General features: G+C 46.6%; 1 protein-coding gene across 1 annotated transcript in view; it reads left to right on the plus strand.

Annotated features, from left to right (window-relative positions):
• DYNC1H1 (dynein cytoplasmic 1 heavy chain 1) overlaps positions 1-24,908 on the plus strand; it is a 1,596,152-nt gene that overhangs the window by 46,831 nt on the left and 1,524,413 nt on the right. The window contains exons 3-5 of the mRNA XM_078660192.1: positions 15,766-15,939; positions 18,609-18,864; positions 19,202-19,388. Of these exons, the coding sequence (XP_078516318.1) occupies positions 15,766-15,939; positions 18,609-18,864; positions 19,202-19,388 (617 nt within the window). The remainder of the gene's footprint in view (positions 1-15,765; positions 15,940-18,608; positions 18,865-19,201; positions 19,389-24,908) is intronic.

Here is a 24,908-nt window from a genome sequence, read left to right on the forward strand (position 1 = left end):
CTCGCGCCAGAGTCTGCCCGTCTGCGCCCGTCAGCACCAAGGAGGCGCGAGAGGCGGGAGACCCTATGTGACCAATGTCACCAACCTTTATTTCACAACCAGGTATGTAGAGGGATTACTTGTTGTCCTATAAAGGACCCCAAGCCCACTGTCATGGCGTGCTAATCCCCGAGAACTGGCATGGCCCCATTTGTTGCACTCAATGTCGCACGACATTGACCCCAGAGTCCCCCATTGATACACCCTTAGACTCCCTTATTGTACGAGGTGGCCTAATTAATGCACGATCTTTACCCAAGAACGCCCAGAACATTTATGATCTTATTGTAGAAACTCATCTGGATTGGCTATTGGTCACAGAAACATGGCTAAAGCCGTGGTGTAACCCTGACTTAGCCATAGCCCTCCCACATAATTTTCTTATTCAACGCCTAGATAGACTTGAACAACGGGGAGGGGGCTTAGCCATTATCTATCGCAACACTCTCAAGTGTTCCTCCTATGAATTGACAGATATTAAGGGAGCAGAGGCACTAGCATTCTCTCTGGAGATTCACGATACGTTTGCCTTCTCCGGGGTCCTTATCTACCGCCCCCCGGGGCCTTCATCGAAGTTCCTGGAAACAGTGGGGGATACTCTGAGTGAATTAGCACTCCGATTCTCTGACTTTTCAGTATTAGGCGACCTTAATCTGCACCTTGAGTCCCCCAACGAACCTGGAGTAGGTTGTTTTATGGATATTATTACTATATTAGGACTCACACTTGTGAACCAGGAACCAACCCATCAGGCTGGGCACTTGCTGGATTGTATTTGTTCCAACTCTTCCAGCCTCAGAGTTAAACCTCCTAGCCCTCAGACATGGACGGATCATTTTTTTATTCCTTTTAATATTGTATGGAACCTGAAATCCATTATTAATCCTATCATGTGCATTAATAAACCTAATACCAAACCTATTCCTGATTGGAAATCACTAGCCAGTAGACCTGATGTAATTGATGAGCTACAAGACAATATACCAGCCCTAAGTGACCTCACCTCAGTAGACAATCAGACTTTCTGTGACTGGATTGCCAGAGCGGGAACCCTGTTAAGTCCATCCAGAAATAACAATCTCAAAACTAGCAAGATTAAAAAGAATTCCCCCTGGTTCTCAATGACTCTGAAACTCGAGCTAGGCGACGTTAGAGTACTGGAACGGAGGTGGCGCCGAAATTATGATGCCACCGCTCGTAACATCTATAGGGCAGCGAGACGAAAGTACCACGCAGGAATAAAATTCGGCAAAAAAAAACTCACTATCTACAGCCCTTATCCATGGCAGGCCAGGAACAAAAAGCAATCTTCAGGATTGTCAAGGATTTTATGAATCCATCAGCTCTATCGCAGGAGATTCCTCCATCTCAAGATCTCTGCAATGCGATATCTGACTATTTTGATAATAAGATCCTTGCTATCATGAAGACTTTTCCATCAGGAGCAACTGCGACTGTGGATGCTGAACAGATAGCTGAGATGACGACTCCTCCCTGTTTTGAGAAATTCGCTCCAGTATCTCTTGATGAAACTTCCAAGGCTATTCTAGCCTGTAGATCGGGATCCCCCTTTGACCCCTGTCCCCCCGCGGCGTTACATACCTTAGTAGAGATGGTTAACCCTATAATCAATAGGATTATTAATTCCTCTCTAACAACGGCAAACATTCCTAATGATTGGAAGCTTGCAGCTGTCAAGCCTCTCCAAAAAAAGGCACTTGCTGATCCCACCACACTTTCCAACCTGCGCCCTATTTCCCTGCTACCCGTCCTGTTCAAACTGACTGAAAAGTTCGTCAATAGGCAATTGACTAACTTTTTGGAAAAGAATAACATTCTCCAGTCTAATCAGTCAGGATTTCGGTCAGAACATTCTACTGAGTCAGCCCTGCTCTTCACCGCAGAGACTTTACGGGCGGCAATGGACCAGGGAAAGAAGGCTGTCCTTATCCTACTTGACCTGTCGGCAGCTTTCGATACGGTCTCACATAACATCTTAGTGGACCGGTTGGCTGCCGCAGGGGTAGGAGGACAGGTCTTGGCATGGCTTAGGAATTTCCTTAGCAACAGACGCCAAGTCACAGTGTTGGGCCAATATCAGTCTGAGGCTAAAAACGTCAGCTCAGGGGTCCCTCAGGGCGCAAGCCTGAGTCCTGTACTTTTTAATCTGTACATGGTACCCCTAGTGAAACTGATCGCATCATTCCGGATCAGTTCCATTTCATACGCTGACGATACTCAACTCATACTGGTGCTGGATAGGGAGCGGCCGGGTGCTGAGGAAGATCTAAAGGAATGTCTTGCAGCTTCTTTTAAATGGATGACCAACAACCATTTAAAGTGCAACGCCGGAAAAACAGAAATTCTACCTGTAGGGAATCACAAACTGTTCTCTCCAAAAATGTGCTGGCCAGCGGAGGCAGAAGCTCCTCCTAATACAATTAAATCTGCCCGGAACCTGGGCATCAAATTCGATGATCAGTTATCTTTTAAACCCCAAGCTGTGGCAGTAGCAGCTATGTGCTTCCAGATCATGAAAGCACTGAGGAAGTTTTTCGATCTGCTTCCGTTATCTGCGAGGAAAACAGTCGCAGTGGCCTTAATAAGTTCTAGGCTGGACTATTGTAACGGGCTATATGCTGGAGTTAATAAAACCGTTCTCCACAAGCTACAAATAGTCCAAAATGCGGCAGCCCGCCTCGTACTGCGCTGGCCTCGTAGGTCCTCAGCCTCAGCAGCACTCAATATTCTTCACTGGCTGCCAATAGGTAAAAGAATTTTGTTTAAAATTCTTTTAATCACCTTCAGGGCATTTCACCAACGAGGACCAAAATATATATGCAACGGGTTTAAAAGATATCATCCGACGCGCTGCCTGAGGTCTGCCAGCCAGAACTTACTCACCCTTCCTCGTTTTAAGCTGGCTACAAAAGGTGGGAAATCTCTCTTTGTATTGGGCGTCAAGGCTTGGAATAAGCTTCCCCCCTCTCTACGCTCCTTTTCTCAAGAAACCTCTTTTAGGAAAGCATTAAAAACTTGGATTTTTTCTTTGCCCGATGCCATGTGTAGGACCTTGGTGTAATTGTGGTGTAGAATGCAGGACATCCTTTTTTCTCCCTCCAACTCTTTCATCTGAGTTGGATGAGCGCCAAGATACTCCTTGGAGTGAAAGTTGCGCGATAGAAATGTCTCTTACATTACATAAGTATTTTATTGCTTTATAAGCGCACCAGTTCCATTGCACAAAGACACGTTTTTATGGCACTGGGGAGATTACATGATTTGGACGGGATCACAGGATGTTGAGCCTATGCTGAGACTCTCTCCCGGTTCCCCAAGTCAGCAGCTCTTTCCGTTATTTCACATCATTTGTTATTTGTTATTTGTTATTGCGGGTTTATATCGCGCCAAATCACCTACAGGTCTCAGGGCGCTTTTACCTCATGACATAATAACCAAAGTACTGAGAGGGGTAGAGGAAGGAACAGGATTACACTAGGTTGTGTGCTGTTCTAAAAAGGTTAGTTTTCAGGACTTTCCTGAAACGGAGTAAGTTGCCCTACTTTCGGAGTGCCTCAGGCAGGGCGTTCCACAGGTTCGGTAGCACAACCGAAAAGGATCTCCCTCCCATTGTAGCCAGTTTGAAGCGTGGGCAAACCAGGAGTTGGGCATCTGAAGACCTAAGACTTCTTTCCGGTCTATATACCTCAATCCGTTCCTTGATGTAGGCCGGGGCCTGCCCATAGATGGCTTTATGGGCTATACAGAGGCTTTTAAAGGTGGACCTCTGCCCGATTGGCAGCCAGTGTAGACTCTTTAACAGTGGGGAGGCATGCGCTCTCCTCGGGAGATTAAAAATGAGCCTGGCGGCATCGTTTAGGACTACTTGGAGTCTGTTAATTAGCGTCTTTGGCAGACCCAAGTAGAGCGCATTTCCATAGTCGAGTCTTGACACTATGGTGGCAGAAACCACTGTGCGAAGCATCGACTCGGAGAGGAGAGGAACTAGTTTGCGCAGCTGTCTTAAAAGACCAGTGCAGGTACCGACTACAGTGGAAACCTGGTTGGTCATTGAAAGAGCACTGTCCAACTTAATGCCAAGACTTTTGACTGTGGTGGCTGGCTGTGGAGTTGGGCCCAACTCCTGGGGCCAGAACATGTCACTCCAGGACGAGCACTTGGATGGTACTATCAGCACCTCTGTTTTTTCCGGGTTAATTTTTAGCTGGTTAGTAGCCATCCAGTGAACTGTGTATCTAAGTATGTCCTGGGCGTGTGACTGGGCTTGTACGGTGTCATCTATGCCCAACAATAGCTGTGTGTCGTCGGCATAGTTGAACACCCGACAGCCCATCTCCGCTAGTGTGTTAATCAGAGGCTGCAGGTATAGGTTAAACAGGAGTGGGGATAGCGCTGAGCCCTGGGGGACACCACAGGTCAGACCTCCCACTCCTGATAAGCTATCTCCCATCTGGATTCTCTGGGTTCTCCCAGATAAGAAAGATTCCAGCCACCTAAGAGCTGAGCCCTGAATCCCAACCCCAGCCAGCCTGTCCAGTAGAAGCGTATGGCTGACAGTATCGAACGCCGCTGATAGGTCTAACAAAATCAGGGCGCTCGGTCTCTTACTGTCAGCCATCCTTCTGAGCTCGTCCAGCACCGAGAGCATGACAAGCTCGGTGCTGTGATGTGCGCGGAAGCCTGCCTGCCTCTCATGGAGTAGATGGTTAAACTCCAGGAAGCTAGACAGAGATTTAAGCACATGTTGCTCAAGGACTTTGGACAGGAAAGGCAGCTGGGATATGGGCCTATCATTTTTTAAGGCGTTGGGATCTGCCCCCACTTTCTTTAGCAACGGTCTTACACGAGCTTCTTTGAAGCTAGTGGGGAGCCTGCCGGTGCTCAAGGATTTGTTCAGTGTGGCCAGGATATGGTCCTCTAACATAGGTCGTGCCAAGCAGAAAATGCTAGGAGGACAGGGGTCTGCTGGGGAACCTGATTTTGTCTTCCTCATCAGCGATTCGAGGGTTAGTGAGTCCATAAGGGGAAATGATGCTAGGCAACTGGCAGCAGGGTATGAGATGGCCTGTTGCTCGACGGGGCCATGCCCCATATTTTTTATTTCGAGCATAATGGCGTCTACTTTATCCAGAAAATATTTCTGGAAAGTATCACAATTTATGCTGCTGTTTATATCCTGAGCTTTTTTAGTTAATTCCTTCAGGATTTTAAACGTTTCCTTTTGAACATTAGTCGCCCTATTTATACGAATCTCATAGAATGAGGCTTTAGTTTCCTGGGTGGATTTTTTATAGCTGCGAAGCGCCTTCTTATATTGTTCACAGGAGTCTATATCCTTATTTTTCCTCCAGTTTCTCTCCATATTACGCAGAGCCTTCCTTTGATCTCTCAAGGCGGGTGTAAACCATGGGGCTCCCTTTATTCCACTACTTTTTGTTTGGAGTTTCTCGGGTGCTAACTGATCGATGGCTGTTACTAAGTAGTCCATCATGTCCTTACATTCTTGGTCTACATCTTTATTAGATGATGTCGGCTGGATAATTCCCCTGAGTGCCGTGGTTAGTGTATGTTGGTCCACATTTTTCCACTGGCGAGTCAGTCTGGGTTTAGGTGTTGGACGGGAGGGTAAGGTATCCAGAGGGATGTCACAGTAGATCAGATAATGGTCGGACCAGATACAGGGGAGGATTCCAGCTAAAGCCACCCCGGAGTCTGTGGTCCATATCAGATCTAAGGTGTGGCCTTTTATATGTGTAGGGGCATTTACAAGCTGCCTAAAGCCCAGGGAGGACATAGTTGTCTCTAGGGAACTAGCAGCTGGCTGTTTCTGTTCTTTGTCCCAGTGAAAATTAAAGTCTCCTGTGACTATGATGTTTCTATATCTGGAACACATGTCGGAGACAGAGGACATGAAGGAGTCGTTAAAGCCAGGAGTGGCATTAGGGGGGCGGTAGACTGTGAGAACTGTAACACACATGTTATCAAGCATGATTTTTATTGCCAGTAGATCGGCCAGATCCACTGACTCAGCCAGTATTTTAGTTACTGCTAGATGTCTCTTGAATATTATTGCCACTCCTCCCCCTCGAGTATTCCCTGGACGATTCTGCCAGTGGATGTCGTAGTTTACAGGGACGGTCGCTATAATGTCTGGTATGGAGTTATCCCCCATCCAGGTCTCAGTCAAGGTCAGGATGTCGATGTCTTCGTCTTGCAATAAGGTGAAAATTTCAAGACTATGACAACACAATGACCTAGTGTTTAGGCTAACCAGCTTTAGGGTGGGGGGGGGGGGGGGAGGGGTAGGGACCTACCTATCTGCGGTGCCTGGATGGCCAGTTCCTCTATGCGAGTGAGTATATTTAGGTCTAAAGTAGTTGTACCCCCATTCAGTTGACAAATTTCCTCCCCAGAATAGACCTTCCGTTTGGAAAGGGTCCCTGCCCCTGTCGGGCGCACACGGGCTGGACTCTGGCTTGACTCCGGCGTGAGTACGGCGTGCCCGCTGAGCGCGTCCGCTGCACGGAGTCATGGCCGTCTGTTTTTATACTGTCTAGCCCTACCCAAAATGGCCTCCACCGTTTCCCTTCCGTGTCCCAGGCAAGCCCACCCTGAACTGGCCGGTTGCTCTGGGGGGAAGCTGAGGTGCTGTCCATGCAGCGCGGAAGACGGGGGGTGCAGAGGTAAATTTGAAAAAATAATTAAGAACAGTGCCTCCACCCTCAATTCGGTGGAGACACGCGCTGCGATAAATCCGCGCGCTGTGCAAAGGGGAGGGGGGTAGGACACAGAGGTAAATTCACACAAAGCTATTTAAAAAAGAGTAAAAAGCGTCTGCCCGGCTCAAGCCTCAGGCATCAAATGACAAAAAGGTATCTCCATTATTATAGTCTTCTGCAAGATGTGCAAAAAACATTGACAAAGTCAATAGATTTCGCACAGGTGAAACCTATTGTCTTTGTCAACTGTAGGAAGCTGGATACACTAGAATAAAGTATAGTGTGCACATTGTCCAGTAGATCCCCAGAGATATAGCAGAGACTAACGTAGATAATACCTTACTCTCTTTTGTGGTAGTGTGGTTGAGCAGTAAGGCTTATAAGAGGGTAGTGTTAAGCATTTGTTGTACACACTCGGGCAAGAAATGATGTCTCATACTCAGACTGAATCCAGGCCAATTGTTTGTATAGACAGTTATTTTGGTTTTATTTCTAGAACCAAGATTTATTCAGTAGCAGGTAAGTTATACTTTTCATACAATTTTACTTTCCAAAATACAGTGAGCACTGGTTTTGGATGGAACCTTCACAATCCTTTTCCAGTTGAGAAAACAGGTTGTAAACTTAAGAAACACTTAAAATTATTTTCAGATTACTTTGTCGTTACATTTCTAGTTTGGCATGAAACAAACTCCTAACAAAGTTTAAGCAACATAGGACATCAGTAAACAGGTTAACTCAGTGAAAGGCACTTACTTAATTTTGTTGCAGTACAAGACAGTTCAACACTTAGATCTTTCATAGAAACCCCACCATACAATCTTATGGAGAATAACAAATGGCATTTCGGGGGGTAGAACCAATGTTCCGGTTGGCACTCAAGGGGCACCACCAGTGGCACTAGGAAGACTGGGTGCAGAGTGCCACTGTTTAGGCAACGGGGTAGGGGGCACATTGGGTTAGGGGCTGCTCAAGGGCAACCACTTAGTCTCTGGAGTCAAGCTCGTGGGGTTAAAGTAAGAGCAAAGGGGGTCCCAGGTTGGCACCAAGTCAAACCCACCAGCGGCACAGGGTGCTTAGGAGTTTTCGGGAGCCCTATGCTTTTCTATGGAGGATGTTGATCGATGAAAAGGACTGCAGGCTGGAGCCAGAAGGCTTGACTAAGGGACTGAAGAATGATATTGAAGAGTTGCTGGACGCTAGGACACTGTCGGTCGGGCACCTCAGGACTTGGGCTGCGGGTTCAGGGGTGTTCTTTCGTGTCAGGTTCTCACTGGTTCCGGTCACGGTTGGGGGGGGACCCTTCAAGATGGGGCTGCAGGCGTAGAGGAGAAGGTCAGTGGAGGTCGTTCAACGCTGAATCCAAAGTCAGAATCTCCTGGGGGACCTCACTGGGGTGTTGGGCCACTTGAACTCTGGCCGTGGGCTTCTAGTGCAGAGTGGTGAGGACTCGCGGAATCGACTGGATATAGAGTCCTGGTTTGGGTTGATGTGGACAGATCTGGTGTCCCTGAGGGGTGGGGTTGGCAGAGGTGGGCCCACCTTCTGGGCTGCTCTAATTTTGTATGCCTGACTTCCTCACGAAAAGGGGGTGAGACGGGAAGGGGGGCTTGCCCCTGATGGCAGGAGAGGCTGGGGGCCCTCTTTGCAAAGGCGGCAATGCCTTTGAAGGTCCCCTGCCACAGATGGCTCTTACTGACCTGGGGAGGTGTGAACACCTCCACCCAGGAAAGGCTTTGTTTCTGGGCCCAGGAAGTAAAGGCATCCACCCCAGGGGTCCTGAAAGTGGTCTTGTGGTGGCAAGTGTCAGAAACCCACCAGAGGTTGGTTTGGCTCAGGGGTCTCCTCCAGAGGGGATCCTTGAGTGCAGGGAATAATACATCTGACACTGGAATCAGTGCAGGTGTATTATTCTGAGATGTTTGATCCCAAACACCCCATGATTTAGTAAAGCCACCATGGCCACCATGGTGCTGGAAAATTCTTAACGATCAGTTTCCAGACCATATATTCTGGATGGCTTTACTGAGCACTTATAATATCTAAGAATGGCCTTTGATATTATAGGGGCCTGTCTGCTCATGCAGATAGGTCCTCACATGAAACGTAGTGCATCGCACCTTAAGAGTGGCTTACCTAGGCTTTATGCAGTGCTGGGCCACCATGGCACACAGGGATATGTAAAAGACACGCAATTGATGGACGGAATGCAGAACAAATCAAAACATTCATCCCCAGTCAAGAGATCTGGGTTAAATCCATCATTCTTTTGCTTGCCATGCCACCCCATTTTAGACCTGGCCATATGCAAATCAGTCTTGACCCTGTTTCTCATGGGAACAGTCCAGCCCCAACTGCCAAGCTAGGCCCTCCCTGGACCGTGCCCCTCATGCCACTCGAGTCAAGCGATCCTTGCTGATGAGGGGTGAAACCCTGAAACCAGTCCTAGGATTCTTGTTTCCTGTCCAGGGACGACCTATCACGGCAGTTCGGGTTGGACTGTTCCCATTGGGCACCGGGTCAAGACTGATTTGCATATGGCTAGGTTCAAACTGGAATGGCATGGTGAGCAAAAAACAATGTATTTAGGCCCGGATCTCTGTACTGGGGTGAATGTATGATATTCTAATTTCTGTCCCTCAATTGTTCTTTTTACACAGGGATATGTGCCATGTCGTCTCTTCAGTTTTAGCGGCACCCAAACTCGAAGGCTGCAATGTCAGTGGTGCATGTTTGAGAGGTGAGAGGTCTCTAAGGTTGGCACAATACATACTGCAGCCCTCTGAGACGACCTTTCTCTAGTTACCATACCCTTGGTACCCTTTGCATGGGGCTTACAGGTAGGCCATGGGTGTAACAATTGTGGAAGCAATGTACAGTTTTGGGAAAGAACTCAGGCCCTGGGAACCCGTTTGGCAGGGCTCCAGGGCACACTCCGTCAAATTGCATCCGGTATCTGGCAGAAAAGTTAGGGGAAGCTGTGCAGAAAGGGCACTTTCTTACACCAACGCTTGTTCTTTATTTACCTTTAGTCCAATCTTGAAATGCATACCTTCCGGATGTGCTTTGTACGAAAACATCTACAACATTTGATTTCACTAAAATGCTGTTCCTGTAGAATAGCAACTCATCCATTCAAAGGGTATGCATAAATGACTTACCTCTTAGTTCTCTATTTGCATTGTCAGGGCGGGTGTAAGCATGAACGTTTTAAAATTCATGTTTGAAAACTATTCCTTAAAAATATACTTGCACTGATTTGATGTACTACAACCTACTATTAAGATGAAATGGTACTGCCTACGAACAAAATACATTTTTGGAATTTTTGAAGAGACTTTTCATATTTTACAAGCTTGTTGCCGAATGTCCTTAAAACTGAAGGTGGCCCAAAAGTTAACTATGCAGGACACCTTAGTTTCTTGCTTTCTTTCACGTCGATAAACTTGTAAATAAATGCTTGTCTGTTTTGAACAGGGGCTGCATGGGAAGGTCAGGAGTGCGCTTGCAGCCCCCAGACTATAGATCTACAGGGATATTATAGTATAGATAGTACAGCAGCGTTGGCTTTAATGCGGCATATGTGGAAAAAACAACTCTGTAACCCCGTCAACGCTGGCTGTGTCATATAGCTTTTTATTTTTACTTTCAGCCATTTGCAATATGGCTAAAAAACAATGGCAAAGCCAAAAGATCTCACATAGGCAAGAACTATTGGCTTTGCCAATGATTGTTACTTATAATTTGGCACAAGAGCCTTTACGGAGTTTAGTAGAGTGCTGGCTGCTTATTGAAGACTAATGTGTACCAATCCACATCTGCCCCAAGCTGAGATGATTGACTTCTCGCTCTCATATTACTTTACTCAAAAGTGCTCCTTTTCTAAGTTTACTGTTGCATTATGTGGGTTTTGTAAGTAAGTCTGTTAAGATACTCTCTCGTACAATCATACTGCTGCAAAGTCAATTGTGCCATTTTAGTTATATACTCCGTTTCCAGTGGTTTAGACTTCTTCGTTCAGTTTAACTGCATAAAGTGTGTTCGTTAGAGGTTCTTTTGTTGCTGCATACTGATTTAAGAATACATTTAATACAATTATATAACTAAGTAAAATGTTGATATTGCATGAATTATTGTATTTGATGAACACTTGAGGAAAAACATTCCATACTCCTTAGTTATTTGTAGGTCCTTAGCACAAGGATGAAGCGCCCCATTCAAATCTGTTCATGGGCAAATGTTAATGCCAGTTTGTGTGTATGTGGAGGAGTATCGTGTTATAGAAAACGAATAAAATAATTCCTGCATAAAAGTAAATTGCAGACACAGGATGGCTGTGGTATGAAGACCCAAGCTCATACATGTTGAGAAATTTGATATTGACATTAGTGACATCTGTAAGATATTATGTGGTCATATTTGGGAACCTCTGACACATCCTGTGCTACACACAATCCTGCTTATGAGGGCGGGTAGACACCTTACCTGGCTCTATAAGGCTATCCGGTAACTGATTCTTAAACCACTACACACATTGAGGCATACGTGGGAAAATGAAGTGGGAAGGGCATTCAATGATAAGGAATGGGAGAAGGCTCTGGAGTATCCCAAAAAGGTTTCCCGAAACACGTGATTCAAAAACATACAATTCAACATTCTCCATAGAGCATACCTCATGCCACAGCGCCTCAATCGTTTTTATCCAGACACTCACTTTGCATGTCCCCGCTGTCAGACCCCTGAGGTATGTTTCAAACCTATGTTTTGGGATTGTCCCACTATCCAGCAGTACTGGAATAAAATATACCAGACACTGAGCGACGACAAACATCACGAACATCTCCACGTGGGATGCATGCGCCCTTGGGATATTCTGTAGGCAAAAGTCAGAAAAAGTGCTGGGCTGCTTCGCATCCCTAGCTATTCTCTTTTGCGAAGAGGGGACTGGCCATGTATTGGCGAGCCCCGGAGGGACCCCCGGAAGCAGCCTGTGTGGGTGCAGTGAAAAAATGGGGTGCAGCAGAAGAAGAGGTATTAAGGGGTGAGGAAGTGAAAGGAACGAGCAAACACCCCATATCTCTGGAATGTATGCAGATGTTGCATCAATTAAAGCACGAAACCGCATAAGCGGGAATCACCAGGGGCCTCTCAGCCCAGATGCCACACCTTTCCCCAATCAGACCGGGAGAAGTAAGTAATAGACTAGACTCTGGCGTCTAGAGCGGACAGCCTGTAAAGAACACAGCAGTTACCCCATACACCAAGCGGGGAGTGTCTGCAGAGGCCCCCTCCAAATACACACAATTATGAGGTAAAGTCACAATATAACCAACCGCACAGCGGACCGCAGTGATACGCAATTCCGCCATCCCCATATAATCTCCCCTGTTCACCCCCACAGTTCACAGTTCGTGCTCCCCATCGGCAGTTCCAAAGCCGTTGACCGTTAAAGGGAACGCATTCACCGCATATTACACTATATAGTGCCCACATGGTCATACGGGGATAGACATCCCTCCTTGACCACGGGAAACTCAACCCAACCTCGCAATTGTATATGTGTTAATAGGGTAATTGGACCTGCTAAGAAGGTAGCACCCAGAATGTACCATTGACAAAAGGTTAATTAAGCAGAGTACGAAAAGCTTTTGTAAATTCGAACAACTGTCGCTATTTTTCTGTTGGACATATATATGATGATATACTATGCTAATCTGTTATGTGGAATGCTAAAACCTAATTAAAAAAAAGTGGTCATATCTTATTTTTGTGGTGGATATAGAAAATGGTGACTGCATTACTTGTGTGGTAGAATGGTTATTCATTGAGGCATTCACACACCAAGAGAGCAGGAGATTTTTTTTCCCAGTTGCTATTTCCCCAAAACAATAATTCTTAACAAAATGGTCAATTGGGCCATGAAGAAGAAGGTAGAAGATAAGAGAAAAGCAGAGACCAAGAGTACCGGTTGAAGCTCACTAGTCTTCCTGGGGTAGCCAAAGATATTGAGGTAGACGTGTCACTCACTTATTGTGACCTGCTTAATCGTCTGCGACTATTCACAGCCTGGTAGGATGATACCACCAGGGCGGACTCAACCAGAAGGAGGTCTCTGGGAGTTCTTAGATAAAATTGAGCTGGATAACGCAGGGATCCAGTAAAGACCGCTAGGTAGTGAGTTAAAAATACTTCACAGTATATCCTAAAGAAAGTCTTTTATTAGTAGGGTACTGGGAGTATGATTAAGAATTATAAGTGGAACAAGATTAAAGTTTGAGAGTTATTACTCATTTACACTTGATTCAAACGAATGCCAGCATGTATCGGCCCTCACAAGTCCAAAACGGATCTGGGGGCCTTCTTCAGAGCTGAAGTCCTATCCCTGCTTAAAACGACTGCACATTCATTCTGTGTGTGTGTAAGAGACCTCTAGCTCTAACCTGAGGTTATGATACATCTGTGGATTCTACCCTAATTATGAGTTATTTTGGCATTATGCCTGTCTGGCGCCTGGTACCACCCCGTAGTCACACTTGTGTCGAGGTACTAGCACCACCCGTAAACCTACAGGGTACTGCTGCTCAGACCGCCGCTGCTTGTGCTTTTCTTCATGGCTCATTTGCCCTTTTGTGGGTTATTATTCATTGAGGTTGAATATAAGGTGCTTTTATTTGACATGAATGGTACTTTGAGCTTGATAGATGGAGCTTTATGGAGAGTTAAAAGCATAGAAAATAAGGCAGGAAAGAGGATGATGTTAAAGTGGGTACTTATAGACCCGACTGAATTGGTTAAAGTCTGGCAGGTAATAGCAACTTTATATTTAGTAGTGGCCGTGTAGTATCCTGCAAGGGGGTTCTGGTGATGCTGTTGGAAAGGGCCTTTTAGAATACTGACAGAAGCAAGAGTGTAATATATATGCAAAACGTTTTCCTGAACACTTCAATAAGCGTATAAGGAAAATAATGGTTGTCATGCGGGAGAATTTGAACAGGAAATTGGTGCACTGGAAATAATCTTGTCTCTGGTTGAAAGAGTATTTAACTTTGTAAGATGAAAGACTTTGTTAGTGTTTGAAAAAATGTTGGATGCAACATAATGACACAATCTGAAAGCAATTTAGTCTAACAGCAGACTAATGTTTTGAAGAAAATGGAGCTTATCAATTTAGTGTCGGACATTTTCCCATTCCTGTTGATGCTGTCCTGAATTTACATATGAGATGGTTCAATTCAGGCTTGAACTGAGTGTAGATGTGGTCTGAGGTAGCATTATCTCCTAATTCTTTTATACAGTGGCTCACTATAAGGAGAGATGCCATAGAAGATGATTATAAAGGTTCTTTACCTTTAAATAAGTTGTGCTTTTATATATATAAAAAAAAAAAAAAATTACTAGCTACCAAGAGATAGAAACTGGGGTAGTTGTAGATCTTAAGAACATATCATAGCATTTTTATTCTGTCCTATTTAGATTTATTTATTTGGTTAACATCTCAATCTGAAATGCTGTTTAAGGGGGCGCATTTTACGTGTTGCATACAACTATGTAAACGAGTATCAGGGGCCATATAATTTATACTATTCTTTGTCCAATTATTGGCCACGGTTCACCTCTAACTGGGTGCTCCTGGCACAGACCAGCACAGTGTGACCTATTACTGTGAATGTGCTGTTCAGTTTAGATGTGAACATTTGCCTCCACCGTAAACCGTGAAAGGTGAAGTTGCTGGCCCACCTTTCACTGCAGACCAGTGGAGTGAGTGACTGTACCCGCCTGCAGGAGTATGCAACATGGGTCCCTAAGACCACCTTTCTTTGGGGAGCCCTCGTGACACGCATTGACTGGCAGCTACTTTTGGAGTGCACAGTCCTTGCGCCCTTTGACTGCACCTTTGGCTCTGCCCCCATATCTGTAGTATGGCACGGGGGTACAGGTAAAGTGTTTACTCATTTGCATGAGGTAACACCACCCCCATGCAAGTGAGGGAATGTTCCTTTGTGATCGCACGAATGCTAAATGTGTGCCAGCATGATCTGTGTTGAAGAAGGGGCCACACGTGCATCTGCGAACCCTTTCTATAATACCTTAGGGCTGGGTCCAGAGTGGGCATGTGGTCTCGTTGCACCACCATGGTACTCTTTGTAATGCGACCTAAAGATGTACGGCCTAGATTTCTTGTTGTAAGACTGTGTGTACGGTGTATTTCCATTACGTTTCACTCCTGACAGTGATCACTATGTACTTCTTCCAAGTAATGGACGTTGTTGGCGGGAAGAGTTAAAGGGGACAACTGAATATATTTTTGTGGACCAAGTTGAAGATATTGTGTCTGTGGGTAGAGTAGGGGGGCTCATGGGTCTTGGGTCGGGTTGGGCTTTTCAGTGCTTCTGCTCTCAGAGGTCATGTTGACTTGTTTTTAGGTACACCATCTGCATATGGCAGGGAAGATTATGGCAGGGAAGAAAACTAGAAGGCACGTTTCTGACAATGATTCATGATGTCAAAATGAGTTCGTTAAGGATAATTGCACGTTCCCTCCCCAAATAACGTCATCCATTATATAAATGGTCATTTTTTCTATATCCATCTTACTAGTCTTCTCATCGCACTTTAAGAGCTTTCAAATCTTGACATTTAGATTTCTTTAGTGCTGAGAGGAAGTTTTAAACTGATGGCGACAGCAAGTTATTTCATATGTGACCGAAGTTATCATTGCCCATACTCTTCATGCCAGATGGCGTGTCTGCTAGAAGTAGGGCCTTGCAAAATATTCCACTTATCTTGGATGTGATGAAGTCTGGTTTAATAACCTCTGCACTGAAGGAAGTGAAAAAATAAATTCTGTCTTTTCGAGGATCCAGCTTACTGTGTAATGGGAGACTTTTGATGTTACTTTTTTGTGTACAAATAACATTGCACCTTTAAAGATTCTGAATGTGCATTGATTGCTAATGATACTTTTTGTGCACTCTTTTATTTACAGCTTGGCATTTATTAAACGCACGCCAGTCATTGATGCGGACAAACCCATTTCTGCCCAGTTGCGAGTTCTAACTCTTAGTGAAGATTCTCCATATGAAACCTTGCACTCCTTCATCAGTAATGCTGTTGCTCCATTCTTCAAATCCTATATCCGGGAATCTGGTAAAGCTGACCGGTAAGAATTTTTGTTATTAAGGTGACATTATAAGAACCATCTCAAAGTATTTGTCATTGTTTGTAATGTCCTACTTGAAAGAAAACTGATAAAAGGGGCAGTGCTCGTGATCGAAATCTTGTTTCCAAAGGCCATTTTCCCGGCTTCGCACTCACTCTTGTATATCTTGTGTCAAACTTCTTACATAACTTGAGGCCATGAAAGTATAATGTTCAGTGATATAGGTACCAGTAAGCTGGAGTCCCAAGAAGGTGAGATTCCATTTGGGCAAACGCATCAAAATACAGTCACCTATAAGTTGCTCATGGTTCTGGGCACAGGTTATTGTTTTTTAGGTTTACACTTAAATAAACAAAGGATCAATGCAGGATTGAACTTTGAAGTGATAGAATGGATAGGGAACTTATCAAAGCAGGCAGTCTAGCGTGTAAAACAGTTGTCTGCGCTTGCATCCACTGCAAATAGCTGTTTCCCAGGTACAGTTTTAAAGTTTTAAAGTATTGTGCTCATTATTTCCTAAAGTTTCAATATTAAATTTCTATTTTGGTGTAATTTAATAGCGCTGTTAGGATAGTTTCACACTTTTTCTAGTCCATGTTGCTGAGATCTGTGTGCAGCCTGTGGTCACAGGTTAGAGTCATGGTAGTGTGGACTCCACTTTTCATTATCCTACGGCTGATTGAATGACACATATTGAGTTAAGTTATATATTGCTATCTGTTACTACATCCTGAAGTGTTATCCTTCTCTCGTTTTTTGTCCTCCCTCTTTCCTGACCCCCTTGCTCTCCACAAACCAGAAAATCTCAATAGTGCCTCCAGCTGCTTCTCTTAGCTTTGTGTTAAATCTGTTTTATTGCATACATAGTTTTTGCAAGCCCTTGCGGAGATACGGCCATTACATTCCTCTGACTGCAGAGATATATACATTTTTTGACATTTGGACCTTGAGCCCTTCACCCTACAGCTGATGTGAAAAACATGAGTAATGTTCAGGCTTAAATTCCTCTAAAGATCTATCAGTTTAGAAATTGACATAAATCCCGAAGTAAATAGCGGTATCTAAAAAAAACAGGGCCTTTTGTACAAAAAGATTGGTTATGCATAATTGGTCACAAATTGCATATCAACGTTTTGCAACCAGTCTTTAATTTTTCACTGCTACCTAAGTACCATTAGGTTGCATCAAAATCTCCTGATACAGGAGATCCCAGAACAACCTGCCTAATGAACATTAATTTGGCAAATTAGCAAGGTCACTGTTTGTGATCCCCTGTGATTATCCACAAACACAAGGAACAGCGCAGACCCCCATCTCTGTGTTTGCCTTCACAAGGGGGAAACAAGAAATTGGAAATATTCTGTTTGGGGGAAAACGATTGGGGAGAGTACACAGTCCCCTTGACCATTGCTCCCCCCAAGGCTGTCATCACTATTCACATTGAGGAATGTTACCCACGGGGCACCTTCCCCTTTGCAAACCAGTCACAATGTCCTTTGGTTTGTTTGTAACTGATCAGTAGATTGCTACTGCAAACCATTAATACATGCCATGCTGACTCCTGATTGGGAGGTGACACCCCTTTCGCAACACTTCCTAATTGTTATTCGCATTGGTTTTATAGATACCAAAAAATAGATATCTAAAAAGCCATTTAGCATTTGCAAACCCTGAGATTTAGCGACTTGCAAGATGTGTCCTTCCAAAATACCTTTTATAAACCTGGCCCATAACACAAGTTTATAATGACGATGAATCAATTTTTTTGTGACTAATAGTTTACCTCCGTTAAATGGTGTATTCCTGTTGGTGTTCAAACGGCAGCCCAAAAGCAATATATACGTTTTTCAGGGATGCTACAGTGTAAATAAACCTCATTCTTTTATAATAAATCTTTTAATTCTGATTGATTTTTTTTTTTTTTTATTGTATTTTGCCTCTGGCTCGTATTTATGCTGACTTCATCTTTATATTAAAAATGACTTTGATTTCATCACCAAAGTCTTACATGTCTCACTTCCGAGAGAATTCTCAACCCTCGTGTTGGGGTTTGCCAAAACCACCACACTCAATGACAACGACAAAGCCCTTCTTGACCTTCTACTGACGGCGGCGGTTAAGATCATATTAAACAATTGGAAGGGCACTGCTAAAGCCTCCTTTCCCCACTGGCTCAATTGTGTCTCAAATCTCAGAGGAGCCGATAATTTAGCCCTTGCCTCTACCCCTTGGCGCCCCCCACATAGGAAACTCTGGACTTCCCTGGATGAATACTTTGACTTACACAAACCACCATGACCACCTATTGCACTTGCGTTATTATGGCAAGGCTGCTTACGCTCATATATATCCTGTAGGCCTGCTTGCTGACTTACCTTCACACCAGTGAACTGTTGCAACGCTATTGTATTTTATTTCTTTGTATGATTTCTCACATGTCATTTATGTAATTTGTAATTTATTATGTAAATTTATGTACCCTTTTACCGGTTCCTTTGAGCTCGCCTCCTTCATGTATTCTTATTTCCTTCATGTAATATTTACTTTGTACTTAAGATTGTTTTACATGCTAATCATCTCTTAAACTCCCAATAAAAATTTGTGAACTGGAAAAAAAAATGAAGTTTTGTTCGGATTTTAATGTCCAAATATGTTTTGTGCGTTTTCAGAGATGGCGACAAAATGGCTCCTTCAGTTGAGAAAAAAATTGCAGAACTTGAAATGGGCCTGCTGCACTTGCAACAGAATATCGAGATTCCAGAGATCAGTCTCCCCATCCACCCAAATATCACCAATGTTGCAAAACAGTGTTATGAACATGGAGATAAGCCAAAGGTCACTGACTTTGGAGACAAGGTTGAGGATCCAACATTTCTTAACCAGTTGCAGTCTGGAGTTAACCGATGGATTCGAGAGATACAAAAGGCAAGTGTGAATGATTAAGTGCTCCTGTTGGGTGCTTCACTTATCTAGTCTGAACTGTAAAGTTAATCTTTGAAATAAAGCTACTACGTTTTTAGCCACATTTTTTAGGAGTTTTGTTTCCCTTTAGTGAGTTCATTTATAGATGTTTCTTCATTTTGTTATCATCATAATCTTGAAATTAGGATTGCAGTATTCATTGCCAATTATCACTAATTATGTTTCCATATAATTAAAACACACTATAATGGCCTAAACTAGTTAACTCATCATTCTCATGTTATATTTTTTGTCATTGCATTTAAATCTTACATTGACCCTTAATTTGCCCCATTTAAAGGTGACCAAGTTGGATCGAGACCCCGCATCAGGAACAGCCTTACAGGAAATCAGTTTTTGGCTAAATTTGGAACGTGCGTTGTATCGGATTCAAGAGAAGCGTGAGAGTCCAGAAGTCCTTTTGACTTTAGATATCTTGAAGCATGGCAAGCGTTTCCATGCGACTGTCAGCTTTGATACTGATACAGGTAAGATAATTTGTCTGGCGTGATTTATGTGGCACTCTGCAGAGCATCCCGTATATTCTAAAAAAAACAAGTGCTGTGTCTTATTGAGGTACTTTAATAGTATCTAATAACTGCTAGAATAAACAGTTTTGTTTTCATACTCTGTTTATTCTTTGGTCAAAAATCTCCTCACAAATCTTTAAATGTCTTCTATCTAGCCCATTTAGGTTACATGTTTTAGTTTTACACAGTCGGCAGGGAAGCACAGCTCATCTAGTAACTTAAATGACGAGGGTGTAAATGTTTAACATATGAAGGTAGGGAGGCTTTTTGGTTTTTAAGGCTCAGAGCAGTCCGTGCATGACCAGTATCCCTACATTTGTCCCCAACTCTTCCAAATTGTTTCTGCTTTCTTTCTTGTCTGTATATTAACACATTTTTCTTGTCAGAAGCTCTCAAGTGCCTTTCAGTTGTTGACCCTTGCAGTCCATGATCTTCTTTTATCAACTTAAAATGTCCTTTCTTGCCAGTGCATGAACAAGGGGAACCAAGTTCTTGCATATGTCCCCTAAATTCTTTATCATTCTTGTTCTTGAGGTACCTTAATGGGTCTTTGTCATGTATCTGTGACATGCTGCAAAACATTGAATTTTGGAGCATTAGTGCAAGCCTTTATGTTAATTTAGAAATTGTTGCAATGATTTGTTAGGCGTGAATAACATTCAAGAAGCTCCGTTTGAGTATGTGGCATAATTTAGATAAGGTGAGATTATCCACTGTAGAACATAACCTTCCCTCTTCTTACTCACAAATCCTAGAGATAAAGTGTTAATGTTTATTTGCTTTGACATTTGAAATGAATAACAAACACTCTTTCAACTTAATAAAAGTCGTGAGTGTAGTTAAATCTTCACTTTCACTATGAAAGAAATCTCTTCAATAGGAAGATAGAAATGGAAGGAATAGCAAGAAAACAGTGGTAGACCAACTCTCAAATGCGTAGTGGTGGAAGAATACAGTAGTGGCTTGGACACATTCTGATTGTAAAAGCATGAGATAAAAACAGAATGCACTGAGAAGGTAACTGAACATGTGTTTTGGGGTAGGTGTCCTCCGAATTGAGGAAGAAGCAGGTTTGCACACATGGGAAGAGGTTCAGATTCATATTGTGTAAACTAATCACACATTTGGAGGAAGCTAGACAAAATACTACTAAACACTCTAAATTCCTGCAAAAGGGGCGTGGCCAAGATGGCGAGCTGAGAGGACGCTTTCCTCGTAAGCTCCCGAGACCCCGGAGCCCTTGTGCAGCCAGTCGCTGCTGATCTCCCCCGGATCAAGTGGGGGACGGTGCCCAGCGCCGGTGAGCGAGCGCCAGTGCGGTCTGAGGATCCCCGGTGCCCTTCAGGCCGTAGCGGCGCCGGGTCGGAGGACTCCCGGAGGGAGGCCTACTACCAAGCCGGTGAGCGCCTGCAGGCCGCCCCGCGGAGCACGCCGGCGGAGCGGCGAGAAGCCCTGGTGGGGCTGAGGAGACAGGCGGGAGGGAAGCTCTCCTTACCGGACCGCTGCCGGGGCGGAGTGAAAGCATCTCGCGACGGCCTGCGGAGAACTGTCCGGGGCCTCGCGCGGCGGACCCTGGGAGACCCAACTACGCAACTCCGGGGATCCGGGAGACTGTGAGGCCTACCCCTGGCGCCTCCTTCTGGGGCCCTCCACTGCGCCCCACGAGGTCAGGAAAGTCGGCGCAGGGACCGGAGAGCGCTCCCAGACACCCGGAGCGCCCCGAGAGGGGTACGGAGACCCCGCCCCGACACACCTTTCAAGCAGGCCCCGGTGGACCTACGGGGAAGCGCCGATGCTCGGATCAAGGACCCTGCCTGCATTGGAACCCTCCCTCCTGCGCCACACAGGTCGCCTGAGCTGAACTGCACGACTGAGACCCCCCGGAGAGGCCTTTCTGGGTGATACGCTGTCTGCCTGGGCAGAGCATTGGGCGGCGCGAGGGCCACAGTGAATAGCGCAGGCCTCGGAGAGGGTTGGCTTGCACCATTTCAACAGCGACACGGCGGGGGGCTACCTAGACCCTGCTACGCGGCCTGTACGGCTGCATCTACCCTAGAGGCGCAGCAGAAGAGCCGGGTGACGCGCCACTGGGGAGTGGACGCGACTGAGTGGGCCAGCTACCATTGCCCTTGGACGCTCTCCTCTGCACGGAGTGGCGGGGGTGGTGCCTGGCTGTTGGCAGTGAGCGACTGCGCCCACCCTGGGGAGGAGTCGTGATAGGCTGGGGAACCTGCAGTTGTGACCGGATAAGCATCGGGAGAGCAGCCACATACCTCGTGGCCCCACGAGGCTCGGGACCTTCTCGGTGCCTTCTACGTTGCGGTGCACTCCAGCTCCTACGATGTCTGGCAACCGAGGGGGGAAGAAAGGTGAGCGCACCTTGCCCGATATGCTGAGCAGAGCAACCCCAAGGCAAGACAGGAACCAACCCGCCCCGAGCCCCCCATCTAGCTCTCGAGGGGCGGAAGGAGGGGAACCTCCGGTGACCCGGTCATTTCTGGAATCTTTATTCAGCACTCTCAGGGAGGACTTTCAAGCGCTGAAACAGGAGGTGGCGGGAGAGGTGCGTGAGGTGCGTAGGGAGGTCGACTCCCTTGGTGAACGCGTAGCCGCTGTAGAGGAGGATGGCCACACCCGCGACGAGGAGATAACGCACCTGCAGCAGGAAGTTCTGCGGCTCAGGGACCAACAGATTGACCTCCAGGCCCACGCAGAGGATCTCGAGAACAGGTCCAGGCGCAACAACATCAGAGTCCGAGGCGTTCCATCTGGAGAAGAAGGGGAAGACGTGACTGCCTACCTGGGAGATATGTTTCGCGACATCTTGGGGGAACCAGGAGACTTTCCGGTGAGGATTGATAGGGCTCACAGAGTAGGCCCGCCGCGACGGGCCTCGGTGCCGGCCCCGGACATCTTGGCCTTCCTGCCGGACTTCACCTTGAAGGAACGGATCATACGTGAAGCAAGACGTCGGCAACCGCTGAATTTCCGGAGTCATCAGGTAGCGCTCTTTCAGGACTTATCCACGATCACCCTTCAAAAGCGCAAATCCTTCAAGATCGCCACGGACTTCTTGAGAGAACAAGGCACACAATATTCTTGGGTCATCCTTTCCGGCTAATCTTCCGCTGGAACGGCACCTTGCATCAACTCAGGTCCCTTCAGGACACTTGCGAGGTGCTGGGGATCACGGCGACGGACACCGACACACCCACGACTTCTCGCCGACGCACCACCAGGGATGGCTGGCAGACTGTCCGACGGCGCCAGCCCGCTAACTTGCCATCGAGGCCGGACTCACCCACGGTCAGAGCTGAAATGGACAGCGCGATAATGGTGGTATCCAGAGACACGTCGTCTGATGATGTGGCCCTGACGGCCTGAGCACACTCCGGGGGGAGATCCTGATGGCTTCATCTTCACAGCAGGTGCGAGGGTTCCGGGGGGGAGGGGGCGGCGGGGGGGTGCAGGAGGTGGCTGGACGTCCACACGAATACCTTACCACAGACTTGTCCGACAAGGACCGGACTGGGACTATGATACTCGTTCGAAGGGAGTTGGAGTGGGGGGGTGGAGGGGGGCACCGGGGGAGGGCAGTTGGGGTCGGGGAGGAAGAACCCGGGGGCTCGAAGTAGTGGCCGGGAGTTGGGTTGGTTGAGGGATGTTGGGGGGGGGACTTGGGGAATTGTGCTGGCTTATGATGTTTTGTTGCTACTTTTGCGCTGATTTCACACCACAGGTACTGAGCTGCGATTGTGGTGCTCTTGGGCTCCGTCATCTGCTAGGCCTTACGCTTTTGGTGTGCATGGCGATCCCTACCGCCGTAGCCTCTTTTGAACGCTTTCTTGGGACGACTACTCATGGCCCTTAAGATAGTCACCCTCAATGTGAAAGGGCTGAACAACCCGGTTAAACGTAGAGCGATATTATCCCTACTTGAGAACACCCAGGCAGACATCTGCCTTTTACAGGAGACTCACCTCCTATCCCGTGACTGCCTTAGAATGAGATCACCGAAATTCCCAGTACAGCTCTTTTCCTCGGGGCCCAACAAGACAGCGGGGGTTGCCATCTTGATATCTAGGTCGTTTAGGGGAGAGGTCCTACACAAAGTTGCGGAGCAGAAGGGAAGGCTCCTTGCTTACAGGCTCAAGCTCGGGGGTTTCCTGTTTACTGTGGGTTCCATCTATAGCCCGAATGACCACCAAGACCTGTTCTTACAATCAGCCCTCGAGAGCATAGCGACTACACCGGACAGACACATGATCATTGGGGGGGACCTGAACATGGTCTTTGATTCACTCTTGGACAGGTCGGTACAGCGACGCCCACACACCGGGGAGTTCTCAGTCCTATGTCGCTCCCACCTAGGCGATCTCGACCTGCATGATCTGTGGAGACGCCTACATCCGAACGCCCGGGCCTATTCCTATTACTCCCACGCACACAGGACATACGCGAGATTGGATCATATCCTAGTTACGGGGCCGATGGCCGCACTTGCGACGGATTCCGACATAGGGGTTCTCACGCTATCGGATCATGCCCCGGTGACGGGCTCCTTTCAATTGCCGCCGGTGTCACCCACTCGGGGAGTCTGGCGCCTCAGGGACACCCTGCTGCATAAGCCAGTGGTGGTGAAGCAGATACGGGACGCGATCGCCGACTTCCGGTCCCATAACGAAAATGGGGATACCTCACGCGCGACGCAATGGGCCGCCTTGAAGGCGGTGCTCCGTGGGGAATTCATCGCCACCTCGTCTGCGGAAAATAGAGAACGACAACAAAAACGGGATGAGCTTACCACCAGGGTGCGGGAGCTGGAACAGATGCATCAAAGAACAGGGGCCCCCAGAATCTGGAGGCAACTTAAGGCGGCCCGGAAAATGCTCTCTGCGCTGGACATGGACAGAGCGGAATATGCAGCGCTGCGCCTGAAACATGCGTACTACACTGGTGGAGATAGGTGCGGCCACCTCCTGGCGAACAAGCTCCGAGTGAAACCGCGTCAGCGGGTTGCGGAACTGTCGACTCCTTACGGAGAGACTGCTATGGAGGACCCTCAGATTGCGGAAGAATTCCGCCGATACTACGCTGACTTATACACAGGCGAACCACCCTCAGCATTGGCTGAGACTGATTACCTTGAGTCGGTCGAGCTTCCTGCTCTCACCCCGGAACAGGCGGAACACCTGGAACGGGGCATCCGGCCAGAAGAGGTGATTGCAGCCATTTCCCGTCTTAAACCTGGGAAGGCCCCGGGGCCCGATGGGTACACCCCTCTCTTTCACAAGACATTCTGTCAAGAATTGGTCCCGCTGTTGACGTGTCTCTATAACTCCTTCGCGGAGCCAGGAGCTATCCCTCCTGACTTGCTCCATGCGACAGTGTCGGTTATTCCCAAACCTGGGAAAGACAGGTCGGAGTGCGGCTCCTATCGGCCAATCTCCTTGTTAAACGTGGACCTTAAGCTCTATA

The sequence above is a fragment of the Lissotriton helveticus genome, chromosome 9 (assembly GCF_964261635.1).
Source record: "Lissotriton helveticus chromosome 9, aLisHel1.1, whole genome shotgun sequence".
Taxonomy (NCBI): Eukaryota; Metazoa; Chordata; class Amphibia; order Caudata; family Salamandridae; genus Lissotriton; species Lissotriton helveticus.